The sequence below is a fragment of the Thamnophis sirtalis genome, unplaced genomic scaffold (genome assembly GCF_051295495.1).
Source record: "Thamnophis sirtalis isolate CommonGarterSnake01/CBP01778 unplaced genomic scaffold, rThaSir2_p1.2 scaffold_5, whole genome shotgun sequence".
Taxonomy (NCBI): domain Eukaryota; kingdom Metazoa; phylum Chordata; class Lepidosauria; order Squamata; family Natricidae; genus Thamnophis; species Thamnophis sirtalis.
Genome location: NW_028261385.1, coordinates 36,989,540 through 37,009,586, shown reverse-complemented (window position 1 = coordinate 37,009,586; position 20,047 = coordinate 36,989,540). Strand labels below are relative to the sequence as shown.

Below are 20,047 nucleotides of genomic sequence, written 5' to 3'. Positions count from 1 at the left end.
TAAAAATGATATACAAAATGCTAATTAAAAACAAACAAACCAATTAATCCGCGATCAGGAACTAAATGTATTGCATTCCTGTTCCGTGCGCCTTTGGCATTTAGTCCTGCCCGCCACATGACCACGGAGACATCTTTGGACAGTGCCAGGTGTATTAGCTCCTAATGGCGTTTTTTAGTTTGATGTTTAAAACAACAACTTTGGCAAGAAGATTGACATATAAAATGAACATATTTATTTTATTGAGATTTTACTATGTTTTGTTGAAAAGGTGTATAGTGCCTTCCTAGGTAGAGTCCAGGTCAGCGTCTTTCTCTCATATTAATTAGTAATAGGAGTTGCAATCTGACCTACTGTATTTTTCGGAGTATAAGATGGACCAAGAGTTTGAAGAGGCAAATTTTAAAAAAAAGTTTTTGTACTCTGCAGACTTCCCAAAAATGGCCCATTTTTTTTCGAAAACAGGCCCGTTTTTGGTCAAAAAAAGGGCATGCATAGCCTTTAGGCAGCTTCCAGAGTGTTCCATTTTTCACTCATTTTTGCCCTCCCAGGAACAGTCTGGAAGCCTCCTAAAGGCTATGCACAGCCATTTTTCCAAAGGGGGTGGGGTTTCAGGAGGCCAAAAATGCTACATTCAATGTATAAGATGCGCCCAGATTTTCACCCTCTTTTTTGGGGGTGGGGGAAAGGTGTGTCTTATACTCCAAAAAATATGGTATTTCAAGGGTTGAGAAGAACTGATCCAGATTAATATTTACAGATCATGGCAGAATAGATTTTTTCTGATTCTCTGAACTACTCTTTAACTCCCAAGTTGGAAAGTTGGGAAACTCTGCTTTGATCTAGAAATAACAGAATATGCATGAATATATGTACACATTCAAATTACATTTATTGTTTTCTCTGATTTCTAAAATATCAGCAATTCTTGTCAGTAACTATCATAAAAAAAATAGCACAAGCTGACAATGAAATGGTTCTTCTGAATGTACTATCTCACCACCAGTGGTGGGTTGCAGACAGGAGTACCAGAGCCAGCCTGGAGCACCTGATACCGTTTCAGTACGGTGCTCCAGAGGGCCTGCCCGCCCACCTGAGCTCCTTACCGGAGTTTAAAGGCTTCTGCGCTTCCACACAGGCGCATGGTGCATACAGCGCCTCCGTAACACTCCGCGGAGCAGCTGGAGCATCCCGGAGGCGCTTGAACGCATGCACACACTGTGCGTGTGTGCATGCACACTGCGCTCATCCATGAGGATGCCGCTGGCCCCGTTCCAACCGTACTGGTTGGAACGTGATTTTCAACCCACCACGGCTCACCTCAATATTTCAGAAAGGAACTATTTGGAACTATTTGATAAAATGACAAACCTTTGTTCTCAGACACAACAGAGGTAATGTATATACTTTCAGAGGAACAGTAGTAATAATAGATTTTGGAGAAGTGGATGACATACAGCTTGGATTGTGTAAAGATTTAATGTGTGGACAGGCCAAGTTTGTATAAGGTACAAGACGGGATGAGACTCTGTTTATTGCCAAGACAATCTGAGGCATAATGGACGTCTGTCAGCAAAAAGCATCATGTGGCTGCATTTGCCTTTTTTCTAATTTCCATCATTTCCTTAGCTTTTTCTTTCATTTCTTGCTCCCTTTCAATCAGCATCGTTTTTTCTTTCTCCCACTCCTCAAGTTTCTCTTTGTATTTTGTAATGTCTTCCTCTTCAGAGGCTGGTAGTTTCTCTTCAACAAGTTGAGTTGTCAGGGTTAGCAGCTTCCTAGATTCCACCTTGCCAAGGGAGTGGAGTTTAGAATTCAGCTCCTGTCACGGTAGGCATAAGAGGGAGAAAGAAAAAGAAACAGTGAATCTGGGCCATATAATCTTTTCTTCCGTTGGAACTGGAATTTCACATTTTGTAAGTAGGCCTACTACAGCTGATTCATATTTATTCTTGGGAAATCGCCCTGGCCACAATAAATGAGCATTCAGCCTTTCCCAAAAGGAAAAATGAAGCAAATGGTTTATATTTCAGATATTGGATAGGCTTTTTAGCATTATGCGATGGGGTATTGTTGTTGTTTGTGTTTGTTTAATCTTTGTTTTTTTGCTGTAATCTACTCTTCCAGATTCACATTGTTTGAATTGGAAAGCCCTATAAATCCAATACATAAACATATACAATGACATATAGCTTTTTTTTTTAAAAAAAATCCAAAATATATTATTTAGTAATACAAAGCAGAGACCAAATTTATTAGTTTTTCGTTTGGCTAAGTACTGGAATAGGCTGAGCTTCTAAAAGCATTAACAAAGCTTAACAAAAGCTCATTGCCCTAAAATTGTCAAATGGCTTGCCAGCCATGCCAATGTTTTAGAGTTCTCTGGTCCCACCCTTAGGCACCCTGCTGAGGCAAAGACTTATGCCAAGTTACTTCAGCCAACTTTACAGCTAACAGATGGGAATAATTAAAGTATTAATTGTATAATGAAGAGATCCCAGCTTCTCTATGCTATTGCGCTGTAGATTCCTATATATGGCCTTTTCTTTAAAGGTGATTTTGAAGTTATGCTCAGCTCTGTGTAAGCAGCTGTTGAAAATGCTTTCATCCTGCCTCCGGGGTATAGAAGAGTGGGCTGAAAGGAGGGACCTTGGCCAGACAGGACATTCCATCATCAAATAGATGGTGCAGTATTTCTTGCAACACACTGCACTGATGAATCATTAAAAAAAAAAAATCTACTTAAGTGCTTTAAGATGCAGGGTCATTTGTAATTAGGGATATTTTATAGGACAGCTTGATGTTCAGAAGGCAACTTAATTGCCTTAAAAGAGAAACACCCCAGAGAATGAGAAGAAAACTATCTCAGAAAATTTGAACACTGGCAATTTTAAAATTCCATGTGTATTTTTTTCCCAGTAAAGATACTTACAGTAAATGAATTAATATAATTCATTAACCTAAGGATTAGCCGGCATTAGCTTTTAATAAGAATGATATTTAATAATGTTGGTAGATTTTTAGGGGTAATACTGAAATACAATTTTATCTGATGTTACTTATCTATAAATTAAATCATTGTATTTTATGCCAATTTCATTTTAAATTGTTTTGATAGAATTTTATTAATCATTTCGCTTGGAATTTGTATTTTGATATGGCCTATGGGATAATCAATAAACTAAACTGAATTGAATTGAATTGATTATATTTCTATGCCGCCCTTTCCCCAGAAGGGACTGAGGGCGGCTCACAACCCAAGTCAGGGGGTGGGGGGGAGATAAAGGATACAAATAGGGAAAAAAAGACATGGACAAACAATACCACAGTTTAAAAACAACTCAACAGGCACACCATTTGAGCGGGGACAGGAACTCATCAGCCCCAGGCCTGTTGGAACAGCCAGGTTTTAAGGGCTTTGTGGAAAGCCTGGGGGGTGGTGAGGGTCCGAATCTCCACGGGGAGCTTGTTCCAGAGGGCCGGAGCTGCCACAGAGAAGGCCCTCCTCTGGGTGGTCGCCAGTCGGCATTGGCCAGTGGATGGAATTCGGAGGAGGCCTAATCTGTGGGATCTAATCGGTCTATTGGAGGTAATTGGCAGCAGGCGGTCTCTAAGTACCCAGGTCCAATACCATGTAGGGCTTTATAAGTGACGACTAGCGCCTTGAAGCGTATCCGAAGACCAATAGGCAGCCAGTGCAGCTCGCGGAGGATAGGTGTAACGTGGGTGTACCGAGGTGCACCCACAATCGCTCGCGCGGCTGCATTCTGGACAAGCTGAAGTCTCCGAATGCTCTTCAAGGGCTGCCCCATGTAGAGCACATTGCAGTAGTCCAGTCTTGAGGTCACAAGGGCACGAGTGACTGTTGCGAGGGCCTCCCGGTTCAGGTAGGGACGCAACTGGTGCACCAGGCGAACCTGGGCAAATGCCCCCCCCTGGTCACAGCCGATTAATTAATAACTAATTAAAGTAATACGGTCAAATAAGATGCACAGTAAACCAGTCTTCTAAATTTTTTAGACCGCAACCTACTAAATAAAGGACTCTTAATTCTTTGTAGAAATGTATTATTACTCATTTTCTATCATTCACTTAATACGTGACCTTTAATTCTGCCAGGAGTTCAAGAGAATAGTTGAATCACCCAAATATAACTCTCATTGATTCAGATGGACTGAAGGCTGGTAGTTTATAGTTTCTCTTTTGTAAAATGAAGATGACATTTGATCTCCTCTCAGCTTCTGAAATTTTACTCCTAGTGTTCTCAAATATTAGTAAAATTGCTTTGAAATGGCCTTTGCTTAGTATCTTCCGTAATCTATCTGGCCCTGGTTTAATTTAGTTTATTTCTCTGTTGCCTATCTTATACTGCAGTTTCCCCTTATTTCTCGTGGCATAATGCTGACCACTTAAGGCTCCATTCCCCTTCTAACGGAAGACAGTCACAAAAACAGGAGTCAAGTAGTTCTGCATACCCAAGAACACTCATTATTTTTATATCTCCTGCAAGCTTAGCTCATTCTGAAATTTGACTATTCTAACAGAGTTCCTATAATTTTAGAAGACCATCTTGCAATCTTCTTCAGGTACGTCCCCCTCCTTCCATCCTATTTTTCCTTTTATGTTTTAGAGAATTCTGCATATATTCATGTTGGCCTCTTTCCTGTTTTTCTTTCTTGTGGGAATTGTTTGAGTCTGCACTTGTAATATACCATTTTGTAGAATTTCCCAGTTGTTTTTTCCACCTTCTGCCCAATGGAGCTCTCAGTAAGGGAGGGCAAGAATAATTTGGACCTCTAACTCTTGGCAAACTTAGATTCCCATCAGATTATCAAAATAACGGAAAACTAAGCGACATCGTTACTTCATACATCTTTGAAAACTGGTTACCAGATGCAGAAAGGCGTCATTTATTTATTTTTCTGCTTGCCCTGGTGGTCTATATAAAACTCCCAAAGTGGTGTCATTTTCTCTCTCTCTCTCATTATTCCCAGATCCTATCAACATGCTCTGCTGAATTTCTGTTCAAGTACATTTTTCTTTCATGTACCGTGTAGCATCCCTCCCTCTTTCCTCTTGGGCCTATTACTTTTGAATAAACTAAAGACTGCCATGGCTACGTGCCAATCATGACTATCATCCCAATGTTTCAATGATACCCATCACTTCATATTTGTCTTTGTTTTCCTGAATTGGGATCTCTAGTTCTCCCTATTTCTTTCACCATCGCCATGTATTAGTGCAGAAGTAGCAGCATTCTGATCTACTGATATTTGGTATTGTGTAAAACTCCTCCTAGTCTCCAATTCTCCTTTATGTTCTGCTTTCTTTGTCCTAATCTTTGGATGCATATTAGGACTTGGGACTTTTGCCACCTTTACTCTTTTGGTTTAATTTAATGCCCTCATGCCATGGTGGTGAATCTATGGCACACATGCCAGAAGCGGCACGCAAGACCATCCTGCATGGGACACACGGCCTTGCTGGCTCCTCTTCTGTGTGCCTGTGCCACACGTGAGCCAGTCAGCTGGACTTTGTGCGCGCGGAAGCAGATATTTTAGGTCACTGATAAAACATTCAGTATTTTACAATCCTTTCTCAATCCTGGTGATTTCTGATTATTTAGATTTCTATTGAGCCCTTAATAAAGGGGTGTCAAACTCAAGGCACATGGGCCAGATCCAGACCGTGGGGTGCTTATATCTGGCCCACAGGGCTGCCCTAAAAACAATGAAGAACCAGCCCGTGATGCCACTCCCAGCGAAAATAGAGATCAGGAAGGCTGTGCGTGGCTCTCCCAGGCTCCATTTTTGGCCGCAATGACCTGCAGCCCTCTGTCAGCAAAAACAGAGCTCAGGGAGGTTGTGCATGGCTTGCCTGGGCTCCGTTTTAGCTGGCAGAAGGCAGTATAAAGCTGTCACGGCTGAAAACAGAGCCTTGATAAGTGATGTTGAGCTGGCCAGGCCCCCTCCAGGCACGCCGCCCCAATACCCCAAGGTCAAACACAACCCTGAGGCAGCCCTAAATCAAATTCAGTTTGACACCTCTGCCTTAAAAGATATACAGTATGGAGTACAGTATATCTAGCCTTTCTTAGGAGATGACAGTATACATAGGAGAAACCATACAGAATCTACTGTATGAAGAAATTAGATTTAGATAACATTTTTAAGTCCTTTAGCAAACGGACCTTCAACTTGGGTCTTTATCTAAGAGGTGTAGTCCAACATTCTAACCATTAAGCTATATCAGCTCTATGTAATCACTTACATAAAGAGGTCATTCAATTATTAGTAAAAGGAAGGAAGCTAATAAATCTAAAGCATTCTGAGATGATGAGGATCTAAAAAGAATAAATATGATGCTGTGATACACATTTTCTATATCCGATAATGTAATCAGAATTACGGGGAAACTTTCCAGTAGATATATGATGCAAAGGACATGAGGTTAGGAGTGACATTGCATTTTAATTATTAGGAGTTTCACTTATTAAGGCAGGTGTGAAAAGCAAAAACAGATTCTCAGCAACCAGGTAATAGGAAAATGAACTGAACATGATTTTCCTGTCTGAAACAGTAAGAATGTAGCTCAGCACCAATACCAAAGAACTTGGTGCTATTACTAGTGGGGTAGCCATGAAGTCTTATTTCTTCAGGAGGGGAAAAAACCCAGAAGTGGAAGGAAACTGCATACCTTGAAACGGTTTAGGTATTCAGGCAGACGAAGCGCCTCATTTTCTTCTGGCGGTATCTGCTTTGGTGCTTCTTCTGAATCCTTGGGGTCTTCTGGAGAAACCTCGGGCTCAGGTGCTGGGTGCAAAATGTCTGCCAGAACATCAACCTTTGCAGCAAAAGAGCAAAAAATGTCGTGGATGGCTTAAAATAACATTAAAAAGTGTTATGTGTGTGGGTTTCTTTTCAGAGTTTGTGCATCTTTCTTAACATTTTGTGAACATAACATTAAAATTAAAAGCCGAACGAAAGTTAAGAATTAAATCTGAACAACAGAATGGATTGAAAATAGGATGTAATACCTTAATTTTTGGTTTTGGTTTTTTCCAAAACACGTGGTTTTAACTGCAGAAAAGGGCTTAACATTATGGAAAGCACATAAACTGAAAATATAAAACACCAATATATAACAAATATTTAACGACCAAAATAGTTTTAAAAGAATGAAAATTTTACGAATGTTTGGTTTTTTTCATGTTTGTGTAATGGTTGAAGACTGCTATTTGATGAAGCAGACCAGGCCTTTCTGAAATTATTATTGATTTTATTATTGACTCCAAATAAATCACAGATGCTCTTTGCTGATAATAGTTCGAATCTTTGCAACAATTGCAAGAAGAGATTACAATGTATTATGTTATATAATTTCTATCTGAATTCCTGTTTTGGAAACAGAAGGCTTCGATATCATGTTGCCTATGATTTTCAACAGAATCGTGTACCTGTGCCCTTTCTTTGATAACAGGTAAACGAAAGGCCTGTCTGGATGGAAATTTGAATGGCTCTGTATTATGAGTTTTTGAATGTGTTTTCCAGAAGTTGATACCCCTCAGCACTGCGGGAAGAGTTACTAGACTCAAGGAATAGGAAAGATCAGTTGCATTATCAATAACTGTCAGAAGCAGAAGCAGCAATCAGGTAAGGGTGAAGAAAGAATTTATTTGGGCTTTCTGGAAATTTTTTCTCTCTAAAGGATAAATCATTTATTTATCTATCTATCTTCTGTACTACCCATCATTCTGACATGATTCTGACAATTTGCAAATAATAAATAAATAAAATCATATAAAAGCCATAGTTTTTAATAATTAATAAACACAATTAAAACAGAATTTAAAAGAACAATTGAAAAGCTGAAAAAGCAGAGGTAGCACTTTCATCCACCACCACCACGCCCAAGGTTGTATGACACTCTTAGTCCCAGTTGATACATTAGTATTCATTGAAGAAATACTTCAATGCATATTCAACCTATATAAAACAGTGCCAAGAATAGTAGCGACCCAGCTGCTGAGTCCCAAATAGATCAGGACACATTTGGTTAAATGTGTTTTCACTTACTGCTTCCTGGCAAAGCTTCACATCTTCAGGAAGCAAGGCCACATCCTCCATTACTTTCAAGGCTCTGTTCAGATATCCCGGGGTCCACATGAGCGGCATTAGGTGGTAAACAGCTCGCAATCCTTTCTGTAGCTCCACTTTACCTGTGATTTAACAGCTATTTACTCTGTTGCTTAAACCAGAAAACACAGCTAACGCATGGGATCAAAAAGATGTGGTGATGAATATGATACTAGAAAGTATGTCAGCATTTTCTTTATAAAATGAATATGGAGTCCTAGTGGGTTGGCAGAAAATTTAACTGAAATTATAGCATATGGAAAGGAATAGTTTAACACCTTCTTCTATGTAGGCCATAATAACAACAAAATCTCCTCCTCTATTATTGCAGTTAGATTCAAAGCAGGAATGAGGTACTGTATATTAGCCGTCCCCAACCTTTCAGACCAGCAGCGGTGACAGTGAGGGTGGCAGCAGTGGTGGGGAGGAGTGGGAGGGTATGCTTTTGCAAGCAACCTAGATCCCGGGCATGCACAAATGAAGCTTTGTGCGCTCACACGCCATTTGCACACCCCGGTTCCCAATGGGCTATGAACTGGTACCAATCCGCAGCTCGGGGGTCGGGGACACAAAATTCCCAGAGGGATGGTCAAGAAATCCATTCAGAATGCTTTTGAGTGTCTCCCTTTCCTTTCATAGTTCTCTACAATTCACCAAAAGGGCTTTTAAACAATGTTGAAACAACATCTGCATAGTTCTTCTTGGAAAGAGTGTCTGGTTTCAATAAGTATTTCTTGGCCTGGTTGAGATTAAGTTCTATATTCTTATTTATTTATTTGACTGATTGATACAGTTCCCATCTCAACTAGTGACTTTGGGTGGTAAACAGATTTAAAATAAAGTAAAAAACAATTACAAACATTGGAAAATTAAAATATACAGTAATATTATAAGCCAGGTATAGACTTAGACTATTGTCACTTTGAATGTACACTAATCGGCATACATTAAAGTGAAATTTCATTGCATACAGCTCTCACAGGGTCTCCACCTCTAATCACCAATATAACTAAAAAGGGGTCCCTGCATGCAAGTGAATGTTGCTTGAAAGTGAAATGGGCAGCATATACATTTCATAAATAAATGATCATCTTTTATTCTTTTTACAAATATATTCCATTAGATCTGGCATAATTGCAAAATGCATATAGCACAACAGAAAATAGCTTCTGACCTTCAGAATGTTCAGGTGAATCTTTTGTCTACAGAAGTAAAGCGATTTGCTAAAGCCAATTCCTTTTTAAACTGTTCAGGGATGTATTTTAAAGATTTGAATAACGCTAATCAAAGACAGATTTTTAAAAGGATAACCGAAGTGGGATAAAAATGTGATGCTAATTGGTTTATGATTTTGATCTCTACTGCCACTTTTTAAACTGTACCATAAGGTAAAATCAGGTTCAGCATCTAATCCTGATGTGTCATCTTCGCTCTTATCACAGCTGAGAAACAATGCATGCAGAAGGGTATCTATCTAACACTTTTTGATAAAGCCTCTCTCTCACCTGAAGGTAGTATGCCAATTAACAGCTATTCATAGGGAATTTTAATGGATACAATAAAGCCATTGTAAAATATAAAAGACACTGAAATAGAGGGAATTCAGACATTGTATGCTGAATTTTAATCAAAAGATAAATGCCAGAATGAATAGAAGGATTAGAGACTACCCTAGAGGGAACATTCTCTCTTCTTTAAATGTTAATTTATGGTTCCTAATACATACTAAATAATAATTGATTTTACAGAAATAACTTCCCACACGTACAAGTAGAATTTTTAAGGAAACTGGGCTACAAGGAAGACATTTCAAATATATCTTTCTCTGAGCAGTCTGGCCCCAGTTAAAGGTGGGTCCAGGCCCTCTTCAGCTTTAAACCAATACCTAGTAATGTTCTTAGTAAGTGAATTTGAGGGTTCAGCAAAGGAATCTATAATGTTACATAGAAAATCTTGGGGCTCTAATTAGAAAATAGCAACAGACTTCCTCATATATAACTAAAGAATAATGCTTACTTGTTACCACTTATCCCCTTTTTCAGATGAATGTTTTTGTGGGAAGGTGGTTGAGAGGATGACAGAAAGATAGATCCTACCTTTTAGGCTTTTCAAATATTCAGTGGGACATTGGCCAGCCAGGTGAATTTTGCATTATGTGGACTGACTGCCAATATGCTTAACTTGATTTAGTTTTTATTTTGTATTGCATCAAGGCATAATAGTACTTAATTGAAGAAATTCCATTTACTCCAAACGAACCAATAAAGCAATTCAGAAATATTTTTTAATTAAATATTTGTTAAAACTTACCAAGAAGGGCAAGACCATATAGCTGAGAACTAAATCCTATAGTGTTAGTCTGCTTGAGGCCCACTAACAACAGAGATGCTCCAAGATTTTTCTCTTCTTCCCACTGAAAATAGGAAATATTGCGTGAAAAATGTGAAAGCCGAAAAGTGTTATACAGCCCTCCCAATTCTCTGTTAACCAAAGTATCTCTCTTATCTGTATTGTGCTTCAGCAAGTGGCAGGGCTCTTGTTTAGGTATCATTTGAGGACTTGCTGAACTCTAAGCAGGCTAGTTAATATTTGGGTAGGTAGCCTTCAGGGAATATCAGGGCTGTAAACTAGACTCCTATGAACTTCAACTCCCAGTATTCCACAGCCAATTTGGGGAACGCCACAATTTTAAAGTTGCCAGAGTTAGACACCCCTGCTCTGAAGTTCAAAAAAGAAAACATGGATGAACTCACGTCAAAGCAGTTCTAAACTGTTGCTATGACAACTTGTGGCATGTCCATAATGTCATGTGGAACTAACTTCAACTTGGAAGCGTTTCTTTTCTTTCTTTTCCCTTCTTTCCTCCCTTTCTCGCTATACCTGTTCTCCGTCCCACAGAGAACGCGGACAGCAATGCGAAAACAGCGACAGGCACAAAACAGCAACTTCCTTCACTTGTGGATGTAAATATAAGACTTCTTTAAAATCTCAGATACAAACTGAGCTTCACTGAGTTTAGGAAGAGAGTATATTTTTTCAGGATTTTTTTTTACACAAGACTATTTTTTTAGTTCGGTTTTTTTTTTAAAACAACTATGAAAACAAGATGTTTGGGGAGAAGGAAGAGTAACCAAGGGGTCAACCAAGGGCCATATACCAGCTGGCACAGCTTGGCAACTTAAATTACACCTAAAAACACTAAATGTCTTCAACTTGGCTTTAAATCATATTTTGAAAGTACAGACATGCGGCTTTTGAATCATATTATTCTTTAGTCATAACCACAAACGTTTCATTATGCAAGTAGCTTACCGTAAGTTCTGATTTGGTTGCCAAATATTTGTACATGGTATAAAGAGAGAGAAGTTGGGTAGACACCTTAGTAAAATCTTCCTGTATCATTATCTCAGTCACTGCAGCCATAGCATCTAAAAACAATAAAAACAAGCATTAAAATGGTTGCTTAAAATATATTACAATAATTATCCCACCAATGTATTTATAGAAATGAACATATGTTTATTTCAGATTAACATGACATAAACAAATAATTAAAAATCCCAGTGACTTTATAGGGAAAGAAAGAGAATGTAAAATTAATATCATTTCATAACTGATATATACAGTATATACTTGACTGAATTCACACATTAATACTTTTAATATCCAAATTAAATACCTATACTAATACCATTTATCAGATTTATAAATTAAGGAAAGAGAAATATTTTGGTTTTCTTTACCTAAACTATCATTGTCATCTGATTTTGAAGTTTTTAATTTTCCTGCTGTTCAGCTTTATTCCTGGGCATACATCTTGATTTGTCTTTTCTAGAATCCAGGTGATCACATCCAAAATTCATTATAAACTGATCACGCAATCCCTCCAAGAGAAGTCCCATTTACTCATTGTTATACTGTTTCTAGTATGGAAGATATTGGAATGAAAATTCAATTCTGTTCCCTATTCATGATATTATGGCCTTCCCACAACCTGAAAAAAAGAAAGCTGGTTTGGCAAAGGGAAGTTGAATTCCTAAAACTGCAGAATGGTAGAATATTCTGTTGAAATATCTGCTAACTTTTACAACTTGATCTAATTCTTTCAGTAATATTTAAAAAGTCAATTTGGAAGTGCAAAATGATGGGGAGATACTTACAACATATGAAATGAACTTGCACCACTTGCACTTTTATTCTGGTTTAATTTAATATCCCTAACTTTGTTGCCCAAATTTTAATCATGTAATTGCAGGGATTCTGGGGCAAAAATCAGTTGTACGTTTTCAGAGCTGTAACTTTGAACAGTTACTAAACAAATGTTTATATTTTGAGGACCATCTATATATCTTTTTATGAGAAGAATTCAGTCATTGCATACAGTCTTGCCACCTGCTTTACTTCTATTATCCCTTTCCTTTTTAAAAAAAAAAATCTATTCCTAAAATCATGGCAAATTAGTTATAAAGAAATAGGCTCCAAAATGGCCATGTCCAGGAAGATAGAAATGCATAATACACATTAAGGGTGAAACACTTGAAATATACATAATACCTAATGCTCAATAAATATTTGTTCCTTACTTTCGTAATTCTCATCTTTTATAAAAGAATCCAATAATAAATTGAAGGTAAAACTATCTGGAATTATTCCAAACTGGACCTGGAAAAAAATGAAAAGAGAACAAAGTTGTGTTAATGCCGTACTTCTAGTACTTCTGAATAGTGGCCTGAATGCATGACATGGCTGAGCAAATCTAAAGAGCTGTCTATCAGTATGCATTCCGCTCGTTTTCGCTTTCATAGCTGGACATGGGAACATAAGAAAGAATTTGCAGAGCAGCTTGTGCTGGAAGAAAACAGTTGTTGTACCCGCTGGCTAGCACAGGATCAGTGTTTTATAAACTTGGCAACATTAAATTTGGTACATTTCAGCTCCCGGCATTCTGGGGCTGAAGCCCACACATCTTTTAAGTTACCAAGTTTGAAAAATGCTACTTCAGCTGAGGCAGCATTAATTGACTTATGCTTCAGGAAATCCATGACAGCTTTCCCACCTCCCTTCCATTAAGCTAATCTTTTAATCAAGAAGAGAGGCTGAACTATACATCCAGCAGACCTCATGTTATGTTTTCTTTTTATCATTGGAGATTAGGACACATAACCATCTGGCTACGTGAATGTACCCAGCCACTTTCTACTTGTGAACTTTTACGGGGAAATTAGTACTCTTATTTTTCATTAATCACAGACATGAGCTCTCACAGGGACACGTATTATATTCTCCAACACACACTATATAAATGGCCTTTGCCTTCCAAGCTAAGGAGAGATGGTAGTCTGAAATTTCTGCCATTTCCTTTTGTTTCCTGCTAAGCTTTGGCACACCAGGAAAGAAGAACATGTTCCTTTATCCTTTCATCCAAGCCTTCAAAATATTTAGCAATAAGAACCATTTCCTTTAATTGCACATTGACATTGAAGTATCTTTGTACTGCTGAAGCAGGAGACCTCAAAAATCTAACATGAGTGCCAGACAAAAGCATAAGACAGTACTTCAAGGAATGTGGCTCTTGGAGCACAGGCAAGTGGCTCAGACAGATATTTCTGTTTTTGTTCAAAACAGTTTTCAGTTAAATAGAAATCATTCCGTTAAATGCTTACTGTAGCGCAGGGCTGTCAAACCTCCAGCCAATGGAACGGATGTGTCACATACTGGCCACGCCCATGCTATGTTTAGCGAAGGGGAGGAAAGTCCTGATACGTCACATGATAGCGCCATGAGTTTTACACCCCTGCTGTAGTGTGTGCAGTCTGATTAAATAAATCAAGCTATTTATCAAATCCCTTAATACACAAGTTAATCGCAGTCTAGGCAAAAGTGTTAACGGTATTCACTGATGGATTTCAGTGAGAGAGACCTAAGCAGGGGTTAAATTACTCTTCTTGAAATCAAGAAAGTATTTCTTTACTTGGGCCAGATCATATACGTAATATGTAAAAAAGGAAGAGGATATAAAATGAAGTGCTGTATCTATTCTGAATTTCAGCATAACTAATTAATGCTCTTTATAAAAAAACCAAGTAAAAATAACTCTTACTTTAAATTTTAAAATAGCAAGGTAATCCTTTTATTGAGGAACTCAGATGCAGTGTGGAATGTATGAATATATTAGAGCCTTGGTGGGGCAGTGGTTAGAGTGCAGTACTGCAGGCTCCTTCTGCTGACTACCTGCAATATGGCAGTTCAAATCTCACCAGGCTCAAGGTTGACTCAGCCTTCATCCTTCCGTGTAAGGTAAAATGAGGACCCAAATTGTTGGGGGCCATATGCTGACTCTGTAAACTGCTTAGACAGGGCACTGTAAAGCAGTATATAAGTCTAAGTGCTATTGCTATTGATACATTCATTAATTAGATGAAATCAGACATGCTCATTATTTGAATACCATGTTTCCCCGAAAATACAACATATCCTGATAATAAGGCACTGCCACATTTTTCTGGTGGGCAAAAATATAAGCCCTCCTCCGCAAATTAGCCCCCTGGACAACCCCTCCACCTCCAACCAGGCGGAGCACCGTTCACCAACCTAGCAGTATCCCAAAGGTGCCAAGCCGCGGGAACTGGGGGGTGGGGGTGGCAAAGGTGATTGTGTTGCTTGGCGCCTTCGAGATACCACTAGGTTGGTGAGCAGCACTGTGCCTGGCTGAAGAGGGGTGTGTGTGTTGCCGGATGGCTGCTCTCTTGCGAGCGAACTCCCAAAGAGCCGGGCACAGCAGCCACCCGGCAAACCCCCTTTCCAGCTGGGCACAGCACCATTCACTGACCTAGGGGTATCGCCAAGCCATGTGAGTGCCTGTTCTCCGCCGCACAGCTCTCGCAGCTTGCCGCCTTTCAAATGCCATTGAATGGCGTTCTGCACGGCTGGAGAGGGGGATTACGTTAGCGGCTGTTCTGCTCCCACTTGCACGCCTCCCAGTCTCACGATGCCCTGACCCAACTCTCGCCGCAGAGCCAGAGCACCTCCACTGCATGGCTTTTTTGGCAGCTTTTAAATGAGTCTTCTGGCAGCGGCTGCTCTGGGTGTACGCTCTATGGATGTGGGCTGGCTGTCAGCAGAGCGTACAACTATAGAGCATACGCCCAGAGCGGCCAAAGCCAGAAGACTCAGTTTGGAAGCCGCCGAAAAAGCCATGCTGGGATGGCAGTGGCGGCGGGCGGTGGCAGAGGAGGTGCCCTGGCCCAAGCCATATTTTGTGTGTAAAAAGAAAATAACACCCTGACTTATTTTCGGGAAAACATGGTAATTGCAATCCAAGTATTAGCAATTTTTTGAATAACAATATTTCCTGGCATCCAGATATATAGCTTAAGTGCTACAGAATGTGTCCCCTTTTTAAACGTTTATGCTAAAAGATTAATATGTTTTTGCAAATAAAGCCTACAATAACTATTTATGAATCCTTGTTAGAATATACTGAGAAATTTAAAAGCATAAAGAGAAATGGACAAAGGAATTATAGTGTTCAAATGTGAATGGAAGACTATTTGGGTATCTGTGTATCACAGTTCTCTAATTCTAAAGTTATATTTAAATAAAAAATCACTATTTTGTGTCAGTTGGACATTTGCATACATATATAAAACTAGATGGGTACAGATCATTATTGCAGATATGGTAATCAATATGTTTTGACGTGATATGAGACTCACCTAATGTGGCCCTGTGCCAAGGGGTCCCTTCTATTCAACTATTTAGGCTATTTCATATATTAATACTGTTCTAAAAGAATTATTCTCTTTTGTAGATATTCTGGATCTTTTGAACTAAGTATTAATGGTTTGGAAAGAATCAAATGGAAATAGAAGTCATATGCACTCATGGTTGTAAAAATTTTATGATTCTCTCATCTATTATATAATGGCCTGATCAACTTCCTTTTTGCTCTGTTTGGACCAGATTTTCTCTCACCAGGAAGCCCAATATAAGGACTGCAAATTCTGGATTGCACATAATGTTTATAAACATTTCCATTTTTTTTTCTTTTCAATTTTTTATGCATGCTAAGAAGACTGTTATAAAAATTAATAGTGTAACATGTCCTCCGGGATTGGGCGGCCTATAAATTTAATAAATAAATAAATTTAATAAATAAAATGTCAAGAATTTCCTATGTAACGTTAGTTTTGATGAGTACATGAGCAAAGTATGATTTTGTAAAGACATTTGTTTTTCTCTCGTTAGTTTCCTTTTTTTACATGCAAAATAAAATATAATAAAATTTAAAAACCTTGTTTTGTAGAGTGTACAAAGCTTTATCCTGTGCACCAAACTTAAGGCACTTCCTAATCCAGCTGTGGATGATCCAGTCTCTTAAATAAAAGCAATTAGGGCTGTGACGAAACCTAAGTGATGACAGAAACATCTAGAATTATGGAGGTTAATGCTGAATTGCAAGGTATATTTATTGCAAGGTATAGTACATTAATTATAAATAAGCAGTATGAAAAGGAAGATTTATTGATACTTAAAGAGTACCAATTTATGAGATAATTAAGTCCATTTGTGATCCCTATTACCCATAACTGGTTCAGCTCAATACTGCCAATGCTTCTAATTTTTAAAGGCGTATAATTCTCAGTTAAACACTGAAACAGCTACTTTATTCAAAATGTAAATCATCTGGATTTGAAATATCTAAATAACATTTTGCAAATTCCTAATTTTAAAGTTTTAATTACTTGGGCCATTTCATACTTCACAATCCAATTGCGCCAGCTGTCAACTAGCAATCACAATCAATTCTGCCCATCAAGAAAATTACAGCATTTGAGAGACATGCAGTTCAAAACATCTTTTGTCACATTCTCACTTTATATTTCAGATGAAGCGCCGTTTAAATTCTAAAATGTAAATGAACAGAATAATCAGATACAATGCAACAGAAAGTCACAATTAGCCACCAGAAAAAAAACTGCAGGGGGAAAAAAAAACATGTAAAAGCAAGCTAGATTCAAAGCAGCTTTCTTCCTCAGGGACTCACCATCAAAACCAACTATTATTCATATTAAAACAATCACCCTCTGCAATTATTTTTTTTTCAGATGAATTAAATAACAAACAACCTCCATCTGAAATATTCCATTCAATTTTACTTTGTACCAGTAGCCTTCATAATTGCTTAATCCTCCCTGGATAGTATTGAATAGCTGGGAATTGCTTTTAATCCCCATTGTGACAAGCAGGTGAAAAGAGTTCAGTTGTGTCAGAGGAGGCAGCATAGCCCAGACATGGGGAGCAAATATTTCAAATGTTTAATTAGCTTGCATAAGTCAGCCTGGAGGCGATTTCTTTACAATTTTCAAGATGATGCTTTTATCACTGGCTGGAGGAAAGAATGTGTTTCTGAAATTTATGTTCTTAAATTGAATTGTTCAACTACATGGAACTTGACAGCTATCAAAATGCAAGAGACACAGAGAGAGGATGTTCTGCAAACATCCTAATGTGATAATGATGTTGTTATGGTTGCAGAAGGATCCGCCCTGAAATAATTAGTTCTCTGTAATGTATGATCATTAGAGGAGCTTCTGCTTGACCAGAGGTCCCCTAGGGACCCTCTTCAAGAGTAGAGAAATGCTCTCCAATAAGCTGTTCTGGAAGTGCAAAAAAGCAGCTCTAAAAACAGCTTTTTCAACTGCACAAAGAGACGGGTAAGAAGCTAGATTGCTAAGGATTTCAACTTTAACCTGAGAAGCTAAAGTTGGGCAAAACCACCCGAAATGGAAGAAAAATAAATAGGCTACCTCAGGAGTGTCAAACTCGATTTCATTGAGGGCCGCATTAGGTTATGTTTGACCTCGGGAGGGGCTCAGAGGGGGGCATGGCCAGCTCAACATCACTCCTGTCAGGGGCGCCTGTGTGGCTTGAGCACTCTGCCAGCGGAAATGGGGTCTCGAGTTCTGTTTTCGACTACCATAGTTTCCTACAACCTTCTGCCAGTGAAAACAGAGCATGCAGATCTCCCAAGCTCACTGGCAGAGGGTTGTAGCCGAAAACAGAGCCCAAGAGCCCGTTTTTGCTGGCAGACGCACTGCGGGCCAGAACTAAATACCCTGTGGGCCAGATCCGGGCTTTGGTCCTTGAGTTGGGCACTCCTGGGCTACATCATCAAATCTTATTGAATTAGCTGTTGAAAATGCACCACAAAAACCAAGCTACTGTTTCATCTATTGATTTCATTAGCTGCAGAGATGACATTTGGGGGCAGTTGCTAGAGGGGTTCCCTGTTCAAGGAAGGATCCACTACCGGTCACCTCTTTGCCTAGGCTCTGGTTTGCTACTTTCTCCTTCTTGTGGTTGCTGCTTCCACTGAAAAAAGTTAATAATGAGAAGAGCAAGGAAACGAATTCTAAGCGCTCCAGATGTCGTCTTCTGCTTCTAAGGACTTGTGGGATGTGATCCTAGTGGAAGGCAAACTAATAAGCCATGGCAACAGCAGCAAAGGAATGAAGTGGATACACTAAGAAAACAAGGCAATTGAAAGCATCTTGCTCAACCACTTCCTCCCGCAAAATCAAACAACATAAAATACAACTCTCTCTTTATTTTATATTGTCCATGACTGATTATATCTTGGGAAGAAGAGCAGAGCATCTAGATAGGAATTATAACATGCAAGCAGTCTTTGAAGCTCACTCTGTATATGCCTTGAACTGTTCTTAGCTTGGCTCTAGACTTCCCAGTCTTTTGTGTCCTTGTTTGTTTTTGTGTGTGTGTTTGTACATTAAATCTGTCAGTTAGCCTTGGCTTTGTTGTTGTTTCCTCACTCCTTCCAGTTCTTGCGGGCAGGCATGCCCCAAGGTCAGTATCTGCAGCAACCTACCTATGCTAGAGAAGAAACACAGGCAACCTGATCACTGAGCCCTATCTTCATCCTCCACAGTGTTTTACAATTCTACAGTCTTCGTGGTAACATTTACAACTTATGTGTAGGATTATATCGAAAAGAATCTGGCTGCAAAAATACAGAGTCTCCTCTGGTTACGACGACAGTTAAGCCCAACATTTCTGTTGTTAAGTGAGACATGTGTTAAGTGTGTTTTGCCCCATTTTATGAGCTTTCTTGCCACAAGTGAATCTCTGCAGTTGATAAGTTAGTAACCTGGTTGTTAAGTGAATCCAGCGTCCCTCACTGACTTTGCTTGTGAGGTGGTGCAAAAAAGGAGAACATGAAATATGAACCAGTTGCCAAGCATCTAAACTTTGATCATATGACTATGGGGATGCTGCAACGCTGTGGTTGTGAAAAATGGTCATAAATCACTTTTTCAGTGCCATTGTAACTTTGAACAGTCACTAAATGAATTGTTGTAAGGACTACCTGTCCTTATTACCTGTATCATCCTGCTATCCTTCCAGCCAAAGAGAGCTGATACTTTTTAAGAGAAACAGTAGTAATGGCAGCTTTTCAACAGGGGAAATATATATTTATAACTGAATGGGGAAATGGTGCTAACAGTTTATTTTTCTGGGGAGATGGGAATTTTTGTTAGTGGGTCAGGATGTTTGAGTCGTTGAGCTTTCCTGTAAGTCATCCAGATAGAAAAGTGAGAGGCTTGTAGTATTTCCTACTCATTCTCAGTATTTTGAGGGCAGCAGAAATGAACAGAATTAGGAGTCAACTTCAAACTAATTTGTGAGAGCTGGAGAGTAAAAAGTAAAGTTGTACTTTGTTAAAGTGGCTTCAATTGTATATGGCAAAGTAAATGACAATCTAAAATTCATATTCAAGATATAGGATGGCTGCAAAACATTTCACCTGCATAACCAAGGATCAATAAAAACACAGTTGAAGATAATTCTAAAGAAAATTTTGATAAATCTGTAAAATACTGTAGGTCCCAAGC

The 20,047-nt window shown here is 38.9% G+C and overlaps 1 protein-coding gene across 1 annotated transcript in view; it reads right to left on the bottom strand.

The window, feature by feature from the left end:
• Window positions 1-1,460: 1,460 nt before the first annotated feature.
• The window catches only part of MRPS27 (mitochondrial ribosomal protein S27), a 45,811-nt gene continuing 27,224 nt past the window's right edge, over window positions 1,461-20,047 (bottom strand). Inside the window, exons 5-11 of the mRNA XM_014055181.2 lie at window positions 16,429-16,543; window positions 12,719-12,797; window positions 11,448-11,563; window positions 10,446-10,548; window positions 8,076-8,218; window positions 6,697-6,843; window positions 1,461-1,822 (exon numbers count right to left, since the gene is read on the bottom strand). Coding sequence (XP_013910656.1) covers window positions 1,583-1,822; window positions 6,697-6,843; window positions 8,076-8,218; window positions 10,446-10,548; window positions 11,448-11,563; window positions 12,719-12,797; window positions 16,429-16,543 — 943 coding nt within the window. The 3' untranslated portion in view covers window positions 1,461-1,582. The remainder of the gene's footprint in view (window positions 1,823-6,696; window positions 6,844-8,075; window positions 8,219-10,445; window positions 10,549-11,447; window positions 11,564-12,718; window positions 12,798-16,428; window positions 16,544-20,047) is intronic.